The sequence below is a fragment of the Geospiza fortis genome, unplaced genomic scaffold (genome assembly GCF_000277835.1).
Source record: "Geospiza fortis unplaced genomic scaffold, GeoFor_1.0 scaffold72, whole genome shotgun sequence".
Classification (NCBI taxonomy): domain Eukaryota; kingdom Metazoa; phylum Chordata; class Aves; order Passeriformes; family Thraupidae; genus Geospiza; species Geospiza fortis.
The window spans coordinates 3,620,487-3,637,903 of record NW_005054338.1 but is presented as its reverse complement, the minus strand read 5'-3'; the positions used below and the strand labels follow the sequence as shown (position 1 = coordinate 3,637,903).

Here is a 17,417-nt window from a genome sequence, read left to right as displayed (position 1 = left end):
CTGGCCAGTACTACTTGCATGTACTCACTTAATTTCAGTCCTGGGAAAATAGTCAAAATACTTATATGGTAATGGGCTAATTCCCATAACAATGAGCAGGGCTGATGAGATGGCTGGATAATCTATCCCTGGTGAGTACTACAGTCATTAATTCAGTTTTCTCAGTGCCTGCCTGATAGGTGGAGTTCTGGCACTGGTATTTTTTCCCCTCGATTATCTCTAGGCTAGAGGATGACAAATAAGGGATTATTTTCAATTAGTGGGGTGTAATAGAGGGGGAATGTGCAGTGCAATAAATTGTTCTTTTGTATACTTTTTAGCTTAACACACCATCTCTGGTGTAAGTAAGTCCACACATGGTTTCAATCAGAAGAAAGTACAATGCAGAGAAAGACCAATGTAATAAAAGCCCCGATAAACTATTTTTCTTCCCTTCAGGGCACAAAGTCTTGAGGTCAGATAAATTGTATTCCTGTTTTTATAGCTAAGCCTACCCAAACCAAACTTGGAGGCACATAACAAATTAGCAAGAATTACCTTTGATAACAAGCATTATCCAAGCCACTTCTACTTGACACCGGGTCAAGGCAGTCAAATGCTGGGCTGAGACAGAGCACGCAGCAGGAGCAGTGTGACACCTCTGTCCTGACAAGCTCACAGTGCCTTAATTAATGACAGCAAAATCCTTCCCATGCTACAGCTGCTGGTAGCATGTAGGAGGAATGAGTGGTTTACTGATTTTTCTCTTTTTTAACACCACAGTATTTACAATATTTACAAAAAGCAAAACAGAAATCCGCCTGTGTACGTGGAAAAGCTTCACCGGCATTCGTGGTGCTCCTTGATAATAGAACTGAAGGCATTCTGGTGTAAACTGGTCTTCACTCTTTTTTCCCTTTGTCTTCTGTTGCAAAACCAAACTCTCACAACTTCCTTCTCAAGATTGAGCCCCTCAGCCATCCTCATGATTTCCTGAGAAGATGGCTTACTTTGTTCTCCAAAGTGCCTCTCCAGGGCTTCCTTGGCAGCGATGCTGGATACAGGAGCAAAATTTCACCTTTAAAAACTTTTCTGTACATTCAGGCTTTCACCACTAGTTCAAGAGAAAGACCAAGTAACAACACTGAAGGCAGTGACTTGGTTTGTTTCATCTTTCTCTATGTAAAGGGAACCCAAAGCACTAAAAATACTCTGTAGTTCTCTGCTGACACAAGCAGCGCGACATTGTACAGAATTTTGGCAAAGGGTGATTAAAAGGCAAAAATAGCATCAAGCTCAGTGCAATTTCAATGTTAATTATAAAATATTTGTGCTTCTTGATGCTATCTAGGAGACACAGCTACTAACTAGTTATGAGTGGGGTCAAAGGAATTGGAACAAGCCTGACCGCCCTTCTGTCCCAGCAAATGCACATCAGTGGTGTTACCTGGTTGTATCAAATCATTTGGGTTTACTGAGAAGAAGAACTTTATCACTTAGATTTGGGAAACACTGTGTGTTTTGCATCTCACTAATTACAGAGAGAGCACTAGAGTATTCCTAGAAATCACAGAGACTATGGCCAGCTGTTTTAGCCATCATCCCATTCTCCAAATGTCTGCCCTTGTCTGTTCCTCAGTCAGCAGTGATCAAAACTGAGTGGTTCACTAAACAGAATAATTTAATACTGTTATTTTTTTTCTTATTTCCAGATAGAATTTGCTTCCAATTTCTGTTACATACTCTAAAAAAAACACATATGTGACATGCTTGTGTGCCACCGGGAGGCATCCAGAAGTTTCAGCAGTAGCTGTAATTTCTTTGGACACGAGAGGGCACTTCATGCATTATTCTGGAAGTGAGGTGCAGGTATTTGCTACAGAAATACAATATCTGCTCCACTTCTAGTTATTTCATCTCTTGGTCTTTCATTTACAGGTCAGTTTTTCAATATTTACTAATGTTTAACAAAACTGGCTAATTAATAGCATGTATGTTCTACACATACAGAAGTATAGAAACATCATTGCTCAAAACCTGAGAAGTTAATAGTCAAAAGTAAAGTGTGAAATATAGTACTTTGGAATTAATTTGGGGTCTGGAGTGTCATGCTGGTTTTTTTCATTAGAATATTTCCAAATATTGGAACTTTTAGATGCCCAAGATGTAGATATTCGTTAATAGAAAAGAGCACTTCAATTTTGACAGAAGAAAAAGAAGCATCTTAGCCAAAATTGTTTCTAACCTGTAATAACCTAAATATTTATTACCTTATGGTGGTTCTGCGCTTCCTCTTCCGTTCATTCACTCCAACTTTTTCATTATACAAAGCTGTATTAAAAAAAGCAGCAGTCAAACAACAAAAGCTGGCAGTTACATTCCACAGGGACTGGAAAACAAAAAATAGTCACTTTCTGTGAAGGAAGAAGAAAGCACAAGAGAAAGTGCTACTGAATAAAAGGAGCATCACACACAGGATCTTTCCATTGTTAGGATGACTGTACATTGTTTTACCTCCAGTTATAAATGGTTATAGGCAGAAATGGTTAGAAGCAAAAGGCCTTTGCTAGTGAAAAATCCCTGTACACTGCTAAATGGGCTGTCCTGCAGATCCTACTCTGGCTCTTTACAGGACTGGAACTGATTTTCTGGGATGGGACTGGAAGAAATTTCTTCCAGCAGCCCAAGAGATATTTCTGCTATTCTGTACATTCCATGCATTTCAGTTTTTCCCTTCATGCTCATCCAAAAAAAAGATAACTATACTTTAACACAAGCACACCTCAGCATTTAAAGCTGGTAAAACAAAATCTTTAGTCCGCAGAAGACCGGTAATAGCCCTAAAATATTTACATGGGATTCTGCTTGAAGTGCAAATCAATATTTGGAGGATTTCAGTTCCCTACCTCCCACTTGTTCTGCTTCCTCCAGCCACTTGGACAGGATGGATTTCAGCTTGCAGGCATTCTTGAAGCTCAGCTGCAAGTTCTCAAACCGGCAAATCGTCGTCTGGCTGAACTCGGAGCCGTGCACAGCAGCCAGGGCCTCTCCGACGTTGGTTTGTGTATAACCTGCCAGAAACAATGAGGAAAAAGCAGCTTTGAAGCTTTCTAGGGGGGTTCCTTTCCTTGAGATGCTCAGCCCTTTGCTGCTGGCTCTCGTGGTCAGTGCGTGCTGCAGTGCCTTCAGGCTAAGCTTCCTGCAGAGGTCTCTGTGGCCAGCTGAGCCCACTCAGAGCCCTTCTCAGTCTCCTGGTGGCTCCTGTGCAGTGTGACACTGATTTAGTGGAGTTTCACACTCCAGGATTAGGGATTTGAGAAGGATCCAGACATACTGTGACTTTCTGTAGATGATGCAAGAGCAAAAATCCCTAGAGGCACTTCTGGTCTCTTGTTATTTGTTGCAACATCCAAGCTGAAGTCATCAGAGAAATGCTGCAGTTTCCATGCAGACTCTGACTTTGCACCAACAGCTCCCTGCTCATTTCTCTGAATGTGGATCTGCCATGGCTGAAGGACTAATAATCCTCCATATCATAATCCTTCTGTTCTGCTTTGGTGCCAGGACAAGGCAGGATCTCTTTAGGCACTCAATGTCCCGTGAGGCACCTTTTAACCTCCTTTTTGACTGCACTAACCCTGTGCCTCTCAGACCCACAACCTGTTTTGTCTTGTAAAGCTCAAACTCGGATTATTTTTCCTGTGCATATTGCATTTTGTCCCATTTGTCCCATTCTACAGGCTCCATGTGATTTGCTTACACCAAAGGAAGTTTTGTTCCCTCAAAAATTCCGGATGAAGATGCAGTGATTAACTATGTGTGGCCTGGCAAACACTTTCCACCACTGTGGCTGACATTAAATACAAGATATACAGGGAAATTGGACAGTTTGCAATAATTTTTTAAGCCCTAATTTATTTTATTTCAGTTTAAACTACAAATGGAGCATACTGTTGAGATAGCACACACATACCCCATATAACCTTAGAATTTTATATAGTTATTATTTTATATAACCTTATAATTTTTTAGATTTATAAAATAAAAGGATTGCCTATAATTCTGATGCAATGTTATAAGTGATAATACCAAGAACAACAAGGCAAAGCCCACCTTTGTCCTCAGTAGTTATTTCACAGCAACAAAGATATCAATTACTTTCCAACTGTGTCGTGGCACAAAAAAATAAACCAGGAAGAGAAGCTTCCTACAGGTGTGAAGGATTTCCCGTGGATGTCACTCAGCGCATACTGAAATGACAACAGACCATCAGATTAAACAGTCTGTGGGGAAAAGACTGGGTATGGGAGGTTAGATGGTTATGAGGGTGAGAGGAATAGTGGATTTGTCTTTACAAACAAGCTGTGGGTCTGCTGGAAGATAAAACTAGCACTGGGAGATAAAAGAAACTATGGGAAGGATTCCACTGATTGATGAATGGAGAAAGATATTTGCTTTTACAGATAAACTTTAGGTTTTCTGATAAACAAAATTAGGCATTGAAAGATGAAAGAAACAATGGAGAAGAAAAACACCTAAATTCCATAGGAATTAAAAATGAAAAGGGAGGGTTATACATTAGAGGGAAATCTTTGGTGTCAGGTGTATCAGGGAGTCTGTACCTCTCAAGTACCTCAGCCAATGGGGAAAGAGAGAAGGGAAATGCAGCAGGGAAACTGGGATAAAAAGGGAGGCTGCATCCTCCAAAAATTTGAGAGATGCCAGGGGAATGCCCCATGGCCTCTCCCTTTATTCAAATAAAGTAAAAGGACTCCTCTGTCTCCTTTTTGGACATAAACCTCTGGTGTTTGTGGGTTAATTTTCCTGATAAGGGCTATCTGCCCTAAGTTGCAGATAATTTGGAGCTGTGCAAAATATTGCACCTGGCACTGAATGTAATTTATTGAACATAAAAAATTTTCTCTGCATTTAACACAAATAATTTAAGGGCAGGAACGTTTAAAGTCCCTTTCCGCAAACTAAAAGCAGATGTTCATTAACTCCATGGAAGTCTTCTAGGAATGGAGGAGGCCAAGGCAGGATTAGAGTTATGCTCAGACAACAGCAGAGGCCAGAACATACAACACTCAAAAACAATTGGGCTTTCACTGGACTCTTCCAGCCTTTTTTCCGTGGACATGAAGCACATACCCAGCTTGATTCTCCGCAGCTTGAACTCGTTGGCGAATTTCTCCAGCTCCCTGATTTCCGGGGAGTCCATGTCCACGGGCTCCTCCGCGGGCTTGCTCTTCCTGCGGAACTCCTGCTTGAACTCCGTGGCCACGGGCTCGTCCGTGAGCAGCGGCTGGGGCAGGGCAGTGAAGCCATGGCCCAGGGCACAGGAGCTGGCACCCAGAGCGTGCTCCGGGAACTTGTACAGGCAGGGGGTCAGGCCACCTGGGAACGCCAAAGAGAGAGCTCATGGCACTGGTTCTCTGCTGCTGCACAGAAAAAACCTGCCCTCACCACCTCGTCATCCCTGCCTGCAATTTTAATTATATAATACATGTGAGAGAATCCAGGAGTCAGAGTTTCCTAGGATGTGTTTTCTCCTTTTTGTCCCAGCACGTGGAAGTCTATCAACAGCCCCTTTCACCAGCCACAGCCATCCTATCACTTAGCAAACTGTGAAGTGCTTAAATAAGAGGAAAATGGCCTAAACTTACACAAATAAAAATCAATGCTCTAAGCTGGACTTAAGTGGCGCAACAAAATTGATGGATCTGTGTCATTTTGAGACACTTAAAATTTCCCAGTCTCTATTTTCTGGTACAAAGAATACTTCCATCTAGATGCCATTTGATGCTCAGACAAGATACTATCTTGGCTTAGCCGCAGCACAGAATTTCTTGGAGGAAAGTACACAGGTAAGAGCTCAAAGAAAAAAAAAAACCAACAAAAAACCAGAACTCATTCAGAATGATCCTTCGAAAAAGAAATTGCTCAAGGATAAAACAAAACTATTTTTCACTACCTTTTGTTCCCAAATGTCAGACTTAACAAGGAGATGCTGTTAAGAGTGAAGGCTGATTTTTACCTAGATATTGTACATAGAGATAAAAAGTCTCTGACCTGAGGGAGGAATGGGGGAATTATTGGAGAAATAGTAACACTCCTCAGTGTATCTGGAGCAGACAGTAAATTCCAGGTTCTCAGGTCATCTTTCCCAATTTTCTAAACTACACAAAACCGTGTAGAAGAACTCGGAACTTCATTAACCTCCCACTGCTGCCTCCATTTATTAGAGCTAGGTTTTTCTTCACTACCCCAATTACTCCCATCAGAGTTGAACGTTCTAACCCCATAGAACTATTTAATACACTTCACACAGGATAACCACAAAAAAAAATCTCAAAAAATAATGAAAAATACTTTAAAAGAGGTGGACTTGCTTTGCAAGGTGCTGACACCATTTACCACATTGGGGTGAGGCATGCTGCAGGTCTGTAAGATACGAGTCTGGGAGAGACTTGCTGAGAGCATCTCTGGAGTTGCAGGCTTGATGCCTAAGAAAATAAAGAAAAAAAAGATGAAAATAAGAAAAAGAAAGAAAGGAGAAGAATAAAAATGTATTTATTTTGAAATTAAAAAAAACTATTTTCTGAGCAATATAATTTATTATTACTTATTAACTTTCCCCAGGGACCTGGACAATGCCAGGAATGTTTTCAAAAGACACAGAAATGCACTGAAATACAAGAATTGGGAAATTTGCATACCAAGAAGGAAGCCTACACTTTGTCCCTATGCAGACATATTAGTCTATGCTGATTTACTCTAGCTTTTCCCTAATTCTTAAATAAAGTAAAATTCTGAGTTTGATTTCAGATTATTTCCAAGTCCCAGTTATTTCCTGGGAGTTCTGTTAACTTGGTTCTTGTCATTATCTCATTGACTGCTCCTTAAATTTGCACAGAACAAAAGTGCCTCACTCTTACTGAGCTTGGGACAGGGAAGAATGAGCAGGATGCATTCATGAGTGTAAAAATCCATGATCACATGGCTGATCTGCCTGCTGAATTCACCTATCCTTTCATTATGCCATCATTTTATTTTATAGCTTCAGCCAGGGCTTTATCAGCCCAGGTACTGGTCATACACAGGGGTGTTGTGTATGTCACTTCTGGCCCCTCAAAAAGTGATAATCACCAGGAGAAGTGGCCGGAGGCGAGCAAAAAGAGCAGGGCTTTCCCAGCCTTGTAGGGAGACATAAGATACATTGAGAGTGATTTCTCAAGAGATGCAGAGGTTTGGGGAGCTCTGGGCACTGATTTCCTAACCCTTTTTCTAGTGCCTCAATCCAAATCTCATCTTTAAACGATTGTCTTGGATTGGTCCCTCTAAATGACAACAGGCTAAGATCCACACTCTGACAGCTCACCCACCTGAGGTTTGACCCCTTACCTGCCATCACCCCGTAGGTGGAAGGTTGATTCCCATAGTGACAGGAGGGCACGGAGTAGTGCAGGCCTGGCCAAGGGTGTCCCAGCGTCGTCGCGGCAAAGCCAACGCACGGACACGCACAAGTTGGGAGCAAAGAGAAAACAGATGGGACTCATAAGAATTCAAGATTCAAGACACAGCCTCGAAGTGTGAGGCAGGCAGTGCCTTCTGTGCAGTTGTAGCTTCTCTGTGAGTGTTTAACACAGGGTCACAGCCATCAGGTTAACAGGAGAACTGCCACTAGAAATAGTGGGACATCCTCTGAGGCAGGGCTAGGAATTGTTGTGCTGTCCCTTGACGAGTTGATTTTGGTATAATCTGTGGGCATAAACTGCTGAGCAGGGGAAGCATTGGACTCTTGAGGAGACCTGTTCCTCTCCTCACTCAACTTCCACATGCTGATTCATTCAATCTCACACAAAAACTAATTCTAGGGTCCCAGGAAATTGCCTTCACTGTCAAGCAAACCCCACAGCAAATGAAGGCCTGGGACATTTGCTTTGATGTGTCCAAAAATCACAATTTCTTGAGTGCCAAGCAACAAAAAGCATTTCAGAGTGCTTTGGCGAGGTGGTAGAGAAACAAGATGGTAAATTCTGGATTATTCTGAAGTCAGGCCTAAATAAACATTTTCCATCACCAGCACCGACAAACACACTGTTAATTTATCTCTTGTGTTTTCACAGGGGTATTTCAGATCTGTGCTCAGTAATAGCCAGTGCCTGAAGAATGAGACCATTTTTTGCTGAATGCAATATAGGGATATGGCTATTTCTCATGTATAAGTAGGAATAAAAATGCATGTACTGCCCCCTCTAACAACGGCAATAAAACAGAATATTAAAAATTAATGCGCATCAACATTCAGATATGTAAGACCACATTTTAAAGAACACATTCCTGTTGTTCAAAACAGTCTATTTAATTAGGGATTAGAGTATTTGGATTTTAAAACAGTAATCATAACAGTAAAGACTTCTTGTACTGTTTAAATATACTTGCACAGATATAAAGTCTACTAAGACAAACACGCTTATACTAATGTAGATGCAGGGAAAATAAAGATTGCGTTAATAACTGTAATGCATGTACAGCAATTCAAATTTTCTGTCAAGATCTGAGCCTTTATATGTTGTATTTTTCCACTATTTCATAATCCACATAGTTTAACTTTTATGCATGAAAATACAATTTTTGATTTGCTAATAATGATTTAAAATTAAATAGCAAAGATGATGCTATTTAAATTAAATAATAGCAGTTAAAGCGTTGAGGATACTGCAGAACATCAGCTGAATGACACAGCATAGTATTTGAACAGAAATATTTTCACCTTTCTTGTGATGAAGAATTGTTACATCCATTTCTAAAACTTCTGACATTTAAAATAAGTTGTTATTCAAAATGCTTTCACCATTATATTGTACACAAATTCTCCTCATATGTGCTCAAAGTGGCACTTTTTATGACAATTCCTTAATCTATGTATGAAATTTGTAAATCTTGACTCATTATAGTTACCACCCTCTGTTTCTTCTTTCCCAGGGTGGTTTTTTCACAGGATCATCTTCTGGATGTGGTTCTACAATGAAAATTTCCACTGACTGCAGTGGCATTTGTCCTTGGGTGGCAGATACAAAATACCAAAAACCTGAACCTGTGGCAGGCGAGCAGATGCTTTGGGCCAGCCCTCATCGTGTCCTTTCCATTGCAAGTCAGATGAATCTAGAAAATACTGCTGTCATACAGATACATAAATTTGGCCTCATACAAAATTTAAATTCTTCTATTCCCTGCCACTGTTGCTAACCCACAGCTGTATTGGGATATTTTGAGCCTCTTGCTTAATGTATAAGATGATCCTGTTTTCTGTTACTTATAATCCATTTTCACTACATACATGCTTTTTCTTTTCATTAAAATGCTTTATTACCAATTTTTTTTTCAGGAAAAATCTGCTTTCTTGTTAAGACTCCAAATGAAATTCTAATATTAATGCAATTTCAAATAAATCAACTATTTCTTTTTCTTTCCCTGAAGGCTTTCTATCAACAATTCCTGTATTCCAGAATCCCACTTCTGCAGTATTAACACTGCAAGAAAACTCTCTTTGGCTCAGATATTTAGTGATTAAATAGTCCTAATATTTAAATGCATCTAATTGGATTATATACACAAACATACAAGATTCAAATATAACGGCAAGGTTTCTACTATGCATTTTGAGCATCACACTTAAATCTTAGTCTTGATTCAGTTTGCAACATGCCTTGCAAAGCAATGTTTTCCCTTGTTTAAAACTCCCCCAAGCTATATTTACACTTGAGGCCTTTTAAATGTATTTCCTATTTAAGGTAGTTTATAATATTTTAAATTATGGTTACATAATAAACAACCTTTCAATTAATTTACATGACAGTTGTCATTTTGAAGACTGTAGTAATACCAAAGACAGTGTTTGAACCTGTTCTAAGTTGGCAGCATATTTGAGTCTAATCTTGTTACAAACTTAAAGAAAATTAGGTATTTAGCTAAAACACGAACATTTGTGCTTTTCCTGATTCACTCATATGCAGAATTTTGTGAAATTGCTTCTACTTTGGCATAGTCCCAATCATACATTACACTGACACTGAACACTTTAAACACTGAGAACTCAATGAACTCATCTATCACCCAAAAATTACAAATGAGAGCAAGAGTATTTTCAAAAAGTACCTGTAGACACAACATTGGTGGTGTGGTTGGAGACCTGCAGGCACTCTGCAGCGCTGTGATGCATTATCAGAGGCAGGGAGGGAGAAGAGTCAGAATTCAAGGGCACAAAGGTGTCTGAGGATGCAAATGCTTGGCAGCTCATACCCTCCTAGAGGCAAGAGAGCTGCGTGTCCCGTGTTCTACCAGAGCAGATCCTGCAGGATTAATGGCACCTCAAACTCTGTTCCAGGATTTTACCTGGATATACACACAGAGGAGGGCTCCAGAGCACAGGGAGGTCGTGTGCAGGTATTTATACCACTAGGAAATCCCTTTATCCATTTTAATGTTCTTTTCCCAGCAATATTGCTACCCTGGTACAGAGCCTCCTTCCTTCCCACACAAACACAATACGTGTCCAATTAATGGAGGGGCGGGGGAAGAAGAGGGAAACCAGAGACATGATTTGACAGATATTTTCAATTAGGTCTTTTGTGGAGGACAATGACCACAAAAAAAATTAAAGTATCGTCTCCAAAGTCAGAGGGAACAGACAAGTGAGTTTAATACCAAGTAGGTTTCCACAGTTAACACCTGCCTCCAAAATCTCATCCAGGCAATTGTCTGGAAGGCAACCTGTCTGAGAGCTCAAACAGAAGTCTGCAAGAGTCAAGAACCTATGGCAAAATAATCTGAACTAACCTAATTCCCAGCAGTTGCACAGTGCTCATTTGTCTTGACCTATACCAGTATAAAATCAGAGTTATGTAATATGAAGCAGCTGTAGCCAGAAGGAAGTTTTTTAACAGATAGCTTTCCATAAGCATGATGTGTTAATTGTTTGTCTAAGATAAGCTCTTGACAGAGTTCATGGTGTCCCCTAAAACTCATTCACAACTCCTCTTACTGGTTTATACTATTGCAGCATCTGAAGTCTTCTCCTCAAGATCCTAAGTAAAATCAAGATCCTTACTCAAAGCAGAAAAGTGATTTTTTGACATAAGACTGGAATAATTTTGGAACATGATAGAGAGCATATAAGTTACCCTAAAAATGATGAAAATTCTGCAGTACACCACAGTCACATATTCTATGTAGATGCAATAAAAGCAGGGTTGGTTTGGTTTCTGTTATCAAAGATGTTTGGTCATATTTTATGTGAAGATGAAAATATATTTTGTGTGTTTCATATTCCAATCTGGGTTAAATGTCTGAACTAGAATTTTGACAACACCAGCTTCAGATACATGAAATGGGAGCAATCATACTTGTAATTGCACCATTTTTCATGTGTTTCTGCAGAAAAGTGGCATTGCATTGAGCCATTCTGCAGAATCCTTTAAATGGGTTTTGGGAAAGGCGGTGGCTAAGATTGTGAAGAAATTTCAGAATTACTGCAAAAGGCAAAATGCACGTGTCTTTCACAGTGGTTATCTACTACTTCTACAGGCACTTTCAGATTGCAAAATATACAAGAAACATTAAAATAATTATTGCAATATTATGGAAGATACTGTCATCAAATGAACCCCATCTGCATTATTTTGGGCTTGGCTCAATGCATCCTAATGTCTGTGGATTCATATTCAAAAATTAGTTTTTTTCACCTCCTTTTCTCCCTTATTATACACCAAGGGGCATAATAAATCTAATAGGGGGCCCCCTCCATATACCAGAGTTTTGAAGCCATGAGAGAAAAAGAATAACTTTACATACCTGTCTTTGACATTTTTTTTCTCTTAAATCCCAACAGGTATCGCTGTAGATAGTGATTCAGTAAACAGAAAAGTTACAGTTTCACTGGAAACTCGTGTCTAGACACAAAGAAGTTGCAGCCTGTCCTCCAGGATGGAGTTCATTCCAGATTTCCCTTTCTTGCCCAGGTCAGGAGAAGCTTACCCAGCTTTGCCCAGGTGCTCAAGCTTTCCAGACCTATGGAGTTCATTAGAGGGGGTGGTTGTGGGCTCATGGATGTTGCTCACCACAAAACCCAGAACTGATTGGGATTGGGAAAGTAAATTCCGTCAGGAGTGACAAGGCACTGAGCTTTCCTTCAGAGTGCAGTATAAAGGTGTTCTGTGACAGCATTCCAGACACCACCTCAAATGAGGTTTTTTCATGTCCATTATAGTGTTTTATGGTGCTGAATAAAAAAAAATTCTAATTTTGCATGTTTGTGTTATATCACCTACTTCTTGCTAATAACTTCACTATTGTTCATTTTGATTATGACCAAGTTTCTTTAGTTGCATTCAGTTTGAAATAAATTGTTTTTTGCATTATTTTTGAGGATCCTGGAAAGCTGGATTGTTACCAATGCTAGGTATTGGAAAAATTTCACATTCATCAGAGCTTGTTTCTAATACAAGTAGCACCTCTGATAAAGCTTTGTTACCACCCTCCATGGATACCGTGCTAAGGCTGCAGATTGCCTGACCCAAAGTTACCCTATATTGTGATTTCTTGCTCAGTTTTAAGTCTCTGCTTCACAGAACACAGTTCAGCTGAAGACTTCTGGCAGGAATTTCAGGCCACTGACTAAAGAGTTAATTCCTTCTCTACACTTAACAAGTGCTCCCAAAAGTTCAAAAAGGGAGTTTTCTGCCTTAAAACCCAGACCCCATTCTCCATTTGGATGGTGCCATGATGCTGGTAAATGTCACAATCCTATCTGCTTCATGCTGAAACCCCAGTTAAGCTGGCCTTCTGGGGGGCAATTAGTTCTAAAAGGAGGATGGGGGGAAATGAAGATTTATTGGATAATTCTGAGCTTACCTTTAATGTCTTTCCTTAGGTTGAACTCCAATCCTTATTCCAATGTCAGTAGACTGATTCTTTGCCCCATAAATCTCTTCTGATTGAATCCCAAAATAATGAAGAAAGTCATCAAAAACCCACTGAGGGTTTTTAAGGGAGCATGAAACTGTCTGTTTTAGTGGCATGAAACTGTCTGTTTTAGTCTGGTTTTCTTAGCTCAGAAATAGCATCCCAGTGTAAGATCTCAGGTCTGGAAAGGGAAACACTATCATTTTCCTCCCCAGGAGCACAGCATTTCTCTTCCCAAGAGATGATTCCATGCGGTCAACATGGACTTCCAGCCTCACCTTTGCCAAGAACCACAAAATTACAAAGAAAATTTGGCACAGTGCAAGTCTTGGCAGCACCTTTGATTCATTCATCCCTTTTCCCAGGTCTCCAAGCCCTTTTGTAGATAAATTGAAAGCTTCAAGGCTTCTACAAATAAAGAGCTTGCAGAGGTGGAAATCTCTACAAGCCTAATCACTATGACAGTCCTGCCGCTGAAATGTATCCCACTGAAACAGTCACTCACTAACACATTTACACTCTGGAGAGAAGTGTGTGTTGATGTCTGCCTGTCTGTCTATCTATCCCAATAATGTATCAACTTGTGGTTCTTTGGGAAGAGCTTCGTTTTTGCCTTCACTGCACATGGAGAGGGTGATCTTCAACCCTATAACACTGCAATTTGCATCCTGTCACCCCATACACTTTTGTACAATGTACTTGTGTGTAAATATTTGTGTCACATTTCACTTTCTTCAGAATACTGAAATTCCCATGTTTTAACTCTATAATTTCATGGTTATTTTTCACTGGCTTGGGTAAAAACTATAAAACTGCTCTAGAGATTTGCACATTTCTGCAGGTTTACCCAATTCTTCCCCTTGTTTTTCCTGTGCAAAAAGTCCTTGAGCTGGAATGACCATGCTCATGTCATTGAAATCCCCACAAAGGGGGTTTACTTCCCACACTGTAAATGAAAAATACATCTCTAAGTGCATAACACTGTGCACAGGGTAAAAAATAAATCTTCTTTCTTAGGTAAGACACAAACTGAGTCACAAACTCTCAGTGTATGCCACGGATAGTTTCATTCACAACTGATGGGAGGAAGGAGGGTGGATTAAATATTTTCAAGGAAGACACTTTCCCAGGGAGCAGCACAATGCAATTTGCTTTTAAAAACCTATAGAAAGCTTATCCAGTCTTGCTGCCAAAGTCTGGCTCACTGGAGTCTGAGTAAAACACATGTGCAATTGCATTAGAGCAAACAAAAGCCTTAAAGCCTGATTTAGACCGAGTGGGACTACTTGATAAAGACCAGAAAGAATGCAAGATTAGTTGTTTCTCTGAGCCACCTGTCCTTAACTTTAGATCACCTCTGCAGAAAAGAGCCCCCTGAACGTGCAGCACAGACATGATCTGTTATCTGCAGGGAAAGGTGGTGTTCCCACGGCTCTCAGACAACAACCTGAGCCAGGGCAGCAGCTCCCATCAAAAAATACGGTTAAACTTAGCTATAAGAGCTACAACCTGAAATAACAGGTACAAATTCCACTGCTTTTCTTCATGCTCCCTGTCAGACTGGTGGCTCTCAAAATTATTCACATTGCAAATATACTGGCGGAGACCCTGGCACCTACTGGAAGTGATCCAAGCTCATTCCAGCCTTATTCCAGTGAAAAAGGGGGTGGGATTATAACTGCAAACAGTTATGACTGGGACCAGACAGGGGACCCATACCAGGAATGAATTAATCAAGTATGTGGGAAAAAAAAAATCAACTTGCACTCAACAACTTTAAAGCATTTACAAAATATTACTACTGACAATGATTTCACATTTATTAAAGGCCAGGTTTAAAACTCACATCTATTGCAGTTGACTCGTTTTCAGTTTTTTCAGGATGACATAACAACTTCAGTAGCAAATTCCTTTTCTCCCATGGTTTCCTTTGGAAAATTAGAACTTATCCACAGAGAGAAAGAAATTTATATACCCAGTTATAAATTTAAATACATCTAATGCTATTCCTAGAAACCTAGAGTTTTCAGGGACCTAGAGTTTCAGTGCTTTTATTCTACTCCAAATGACTTCTTTCCATTTTTCTTATGTCATTTCAGAGAGGGGATCTGTAACCCCAGGAAGTTTTCATCATGCTACAGAAGCCAAACCATTAATTCTTTCTCAGTTTTGCTTTTCAAGGCACAAGACAAACATTGCTTTCACAAAGCTTTGGTAAATATTCCTGTACAAATGCAGTGTAAGTGGTACTTTGAATCTTGCATATGCACTTTAGAGGTCCTTTCACATAACATAAAATGGAGCAAAATATGCATCCCCTGCTTCTGAGTTTATACTTTCATTAGCAGAACTTTTTCCTCAAATGCTGTTAATCAACAAGTCTTTTTTATTCAAAACAAAAGAGGTTAAAAAAAGGAAATAAGGGGAATTGACCATTTCCACATCTGAAATGTTGCAGAAATGTCCCTTCAGGCATACCCTGAGATAACACAAAGATGGAAGGAAGAGAAAAATTGAATGGGTGTAAGTACAGCATGGCAAAAAAGCATAGGAAATGAATAGAATTTAAGGGAGATTGCTTGCCAGGGCAAAGCTGCTAAGCCAGATTGCTGAGATGACAAATCTGGCCCTAGAAAATACACTGGAACCACCCAGGTCAGGCATTTTAATATCTACCACATGAATACTGAAATTCATTAACATTACACATCACCTAAGAACCCATCACCTACTGCTGTATATTTTCTATGAATTTGTCCTTTTACTGCTTAAGTTGGCAAGAAAAGTTTCTGTCAGAAAAGCCAGAATCTAAGCAGCAGTACAAACTAGTACTGCTAGTTCCCTGCCCACAGTGCAAAAATCTACTGAACACAACCTTTTCTTGGAAACTGGGCTTCCATAATGAAGAAATTGAATGGGGAAAAAAAGGACAGTGAACAAGCCCCCAGATACTTTTCTTGTATCTTTTACTCCACATATCCTTGAAAGCATTTAGTTCCCAGACAGGGCATCGAATACCACCCTCACCATCTTTTGAAAGGGTTTCAGAAATTTCCTTGTAGAGGTCAAAAATCCTGAAAGGTTCAGAGTACATTTAAGGGCTCAAAGCATTCTTCCATGGCTGTTTACCACGGCAAGATGCCTTTGGCATTACAGCCTGTGCCACCTTTGGACAGCTTGCACCTTCTGTTTTTCCCTGGGGAAAAGAATTTCATGGTCTCAGCGTTGCTCCAGCCCTTGGGGGGTCACAGAAAATTTTCTGCTATAGCAAAACAATCCTCATGAGCATCTCCATGCCGCATATGTAGCCCCATTTCCAGCTCTTAAAAATTAACTTAAATAAAAGCAATAACCAAGAAAATTTGCTAGCCCAGGCACTTTCCATGATTCATAGGCAGAGGTGAGTGTGTGCCTCACATGCCCAAGCCTCTCCAGGGAAGTCTGAGGGGCACATAATAGGCAACAACTGAAATAAGGTTCTGTGAGACTGATTCATACACTTGCCCATTGGTCAATTTTATTGGAAGCCTGGGACAAGAATGTGGTAAAATTCACAAAGAATGTACTGAATAATGAGGATGCTCTTTTTTTCTCCCCCTTTCTTCTCCCCCTGGAATAAAAATCAGCCTCTGCTGTGCTCATCTCCTTCGTGCCTCCTGTCCCTACTCCCCACTCCTCCCTCGTTATGTGTCACACGAAAGAGAAACTGGATGATATGTTCCCAACTACATTTGCATATCTGACCAGCAAAAGTGATGAACACTTTTCAGCTCTAAAATTGCTCCAAAATGAAAAGCAAAATTTTCAGTTCCAAAAGTTTTGGCATAAAATCAAATAAACAAATTTAAATGGAAATTTTCAGCTTAGATGAAAAGTAATTCAGAATTTCAAAAACTGTAGCAAAGTTCTCTCCTAATGCTTTGGGTGTCCTTCAGGAGCTTTCATAATTTATTTTTTTTTTTACTGTCTGAGGTTATTTTAGAAAAAATATCCAAGTTTTTTGATCTGCATCATTGTGAGCACTGTACAAGGTAAATTGTACAAACAGAATAAACTGTGGGAGGAAAACTTCCCAGACAAACTGCAACTTCAGACATCCACTCTTTTGGAATTTATCCAGATTTGTGATAATTTATACAATGTTACTTAATAAGATTTACAGTAGTAAAGGCACACGATAAAAAGGAAATCTGTGGATTTTTAAAAATTCAATAGAATCAATTCAATTGAATTCAAATTCAATTGAATCTTCTGAGGTCTGGATTTTTAATTCATTTAGACAACTTTAATACTTTAGATCGCAACTGGTCCAGATACATATTGCTCTTTTTTTACTTAGACAATTGTAATGTTCATACTTCAACCTGGAAATTTCCTTACATTCCTCTAGGTTGAGTCTAATGAAAATGAACAATCAAGTAGGAAACAACCAAACAGAAAACAGCCCCCAAAAGACTGAAATTCACTCAAAA

At 39.7% G+C, this 17,417-nt stretch overlaps 1 protein-coding gene across 3 annotated transcripts; it reads right to left on the bottom strand.

Moving 5' to 3' along the window:
• Positions 1 to 778: 778 nt before the first annotated feature.
• POU1F1 (POU class 1 homeobox 1) lies at positions 779 to 10,394 on the bottom strand. 3 transcript variants are annotated; one of them, XM_005422367.1, is made up of 7 exons: positions 10,141 to 10,282; positions 7,384 to 7,449; positions 6,372 to 6,485; positions 5,131 to 5,376; positions 2,886 to 3,050; positions 2,250 to 2,310; positions 779 to 1,033 (listed from the first exon to the last, which is right to left on the bottom strand). In XM_005422367.1, the coding sequence occupies exons 1-7, from the start codon at positions 10,280 to 10,282 to the stop codon at positions 820 to 822; spliced, it is 1,008 nt and encodes a 335-aa protein (XP_005422424.1). In that variant the 3' UTR covers positions 779 to 819. The 3 variants fall into 3 exon arrangements, with proteins under 3 accessions (XP_005422424.1, XP_005422426.1, XP_005422425.1); XM_005422369.2 differs by lacking the exon at positions 6,372 to 6,485 and adding an exon at positions 7,791 to 7,796 and having other exon boundaries at positions 820 to 1,033; positions 10,141 to 10,394; XM_005422368.2 differs by lacking the exon at positions 6,372 to 6,485 and having other exon boundaries at positions 820 to 1,033; positions 7,384 to 7,533; positions 10,141 to 10,394.
• Positions 10,395 to 17,417: the final 7,023 nt, after the last annotated feature.

What these genes read in the sequence shown, in the direction of transcription:
- POU1F1 (XM_005422367.1), bottom strand. Translation starts at nt 10,282, where the DNA reads ATGAGCTGCCAAGCATTTGCATCCTCAGACACCTTTGTGCCCTTGAAT. An exon ending in TGGTGTCAGCACCTTGCAAA is followed by an intron (nt 5,377 to 6,371) that starts GCAAGTCCACCT and finishes TGGCGTTCCCAG; the next exon opens with GTGGCCTGACCCCCTGCCTG. An exon ending in GCTGCGGAGAATCAAGCTGG is followed by an intron (nt 3,051 to 5,130) that starts GTATGTGCTTCA and finishes TGTTTCTGGCAG; the next exon opens with GTTATACACAAACCAACGTC.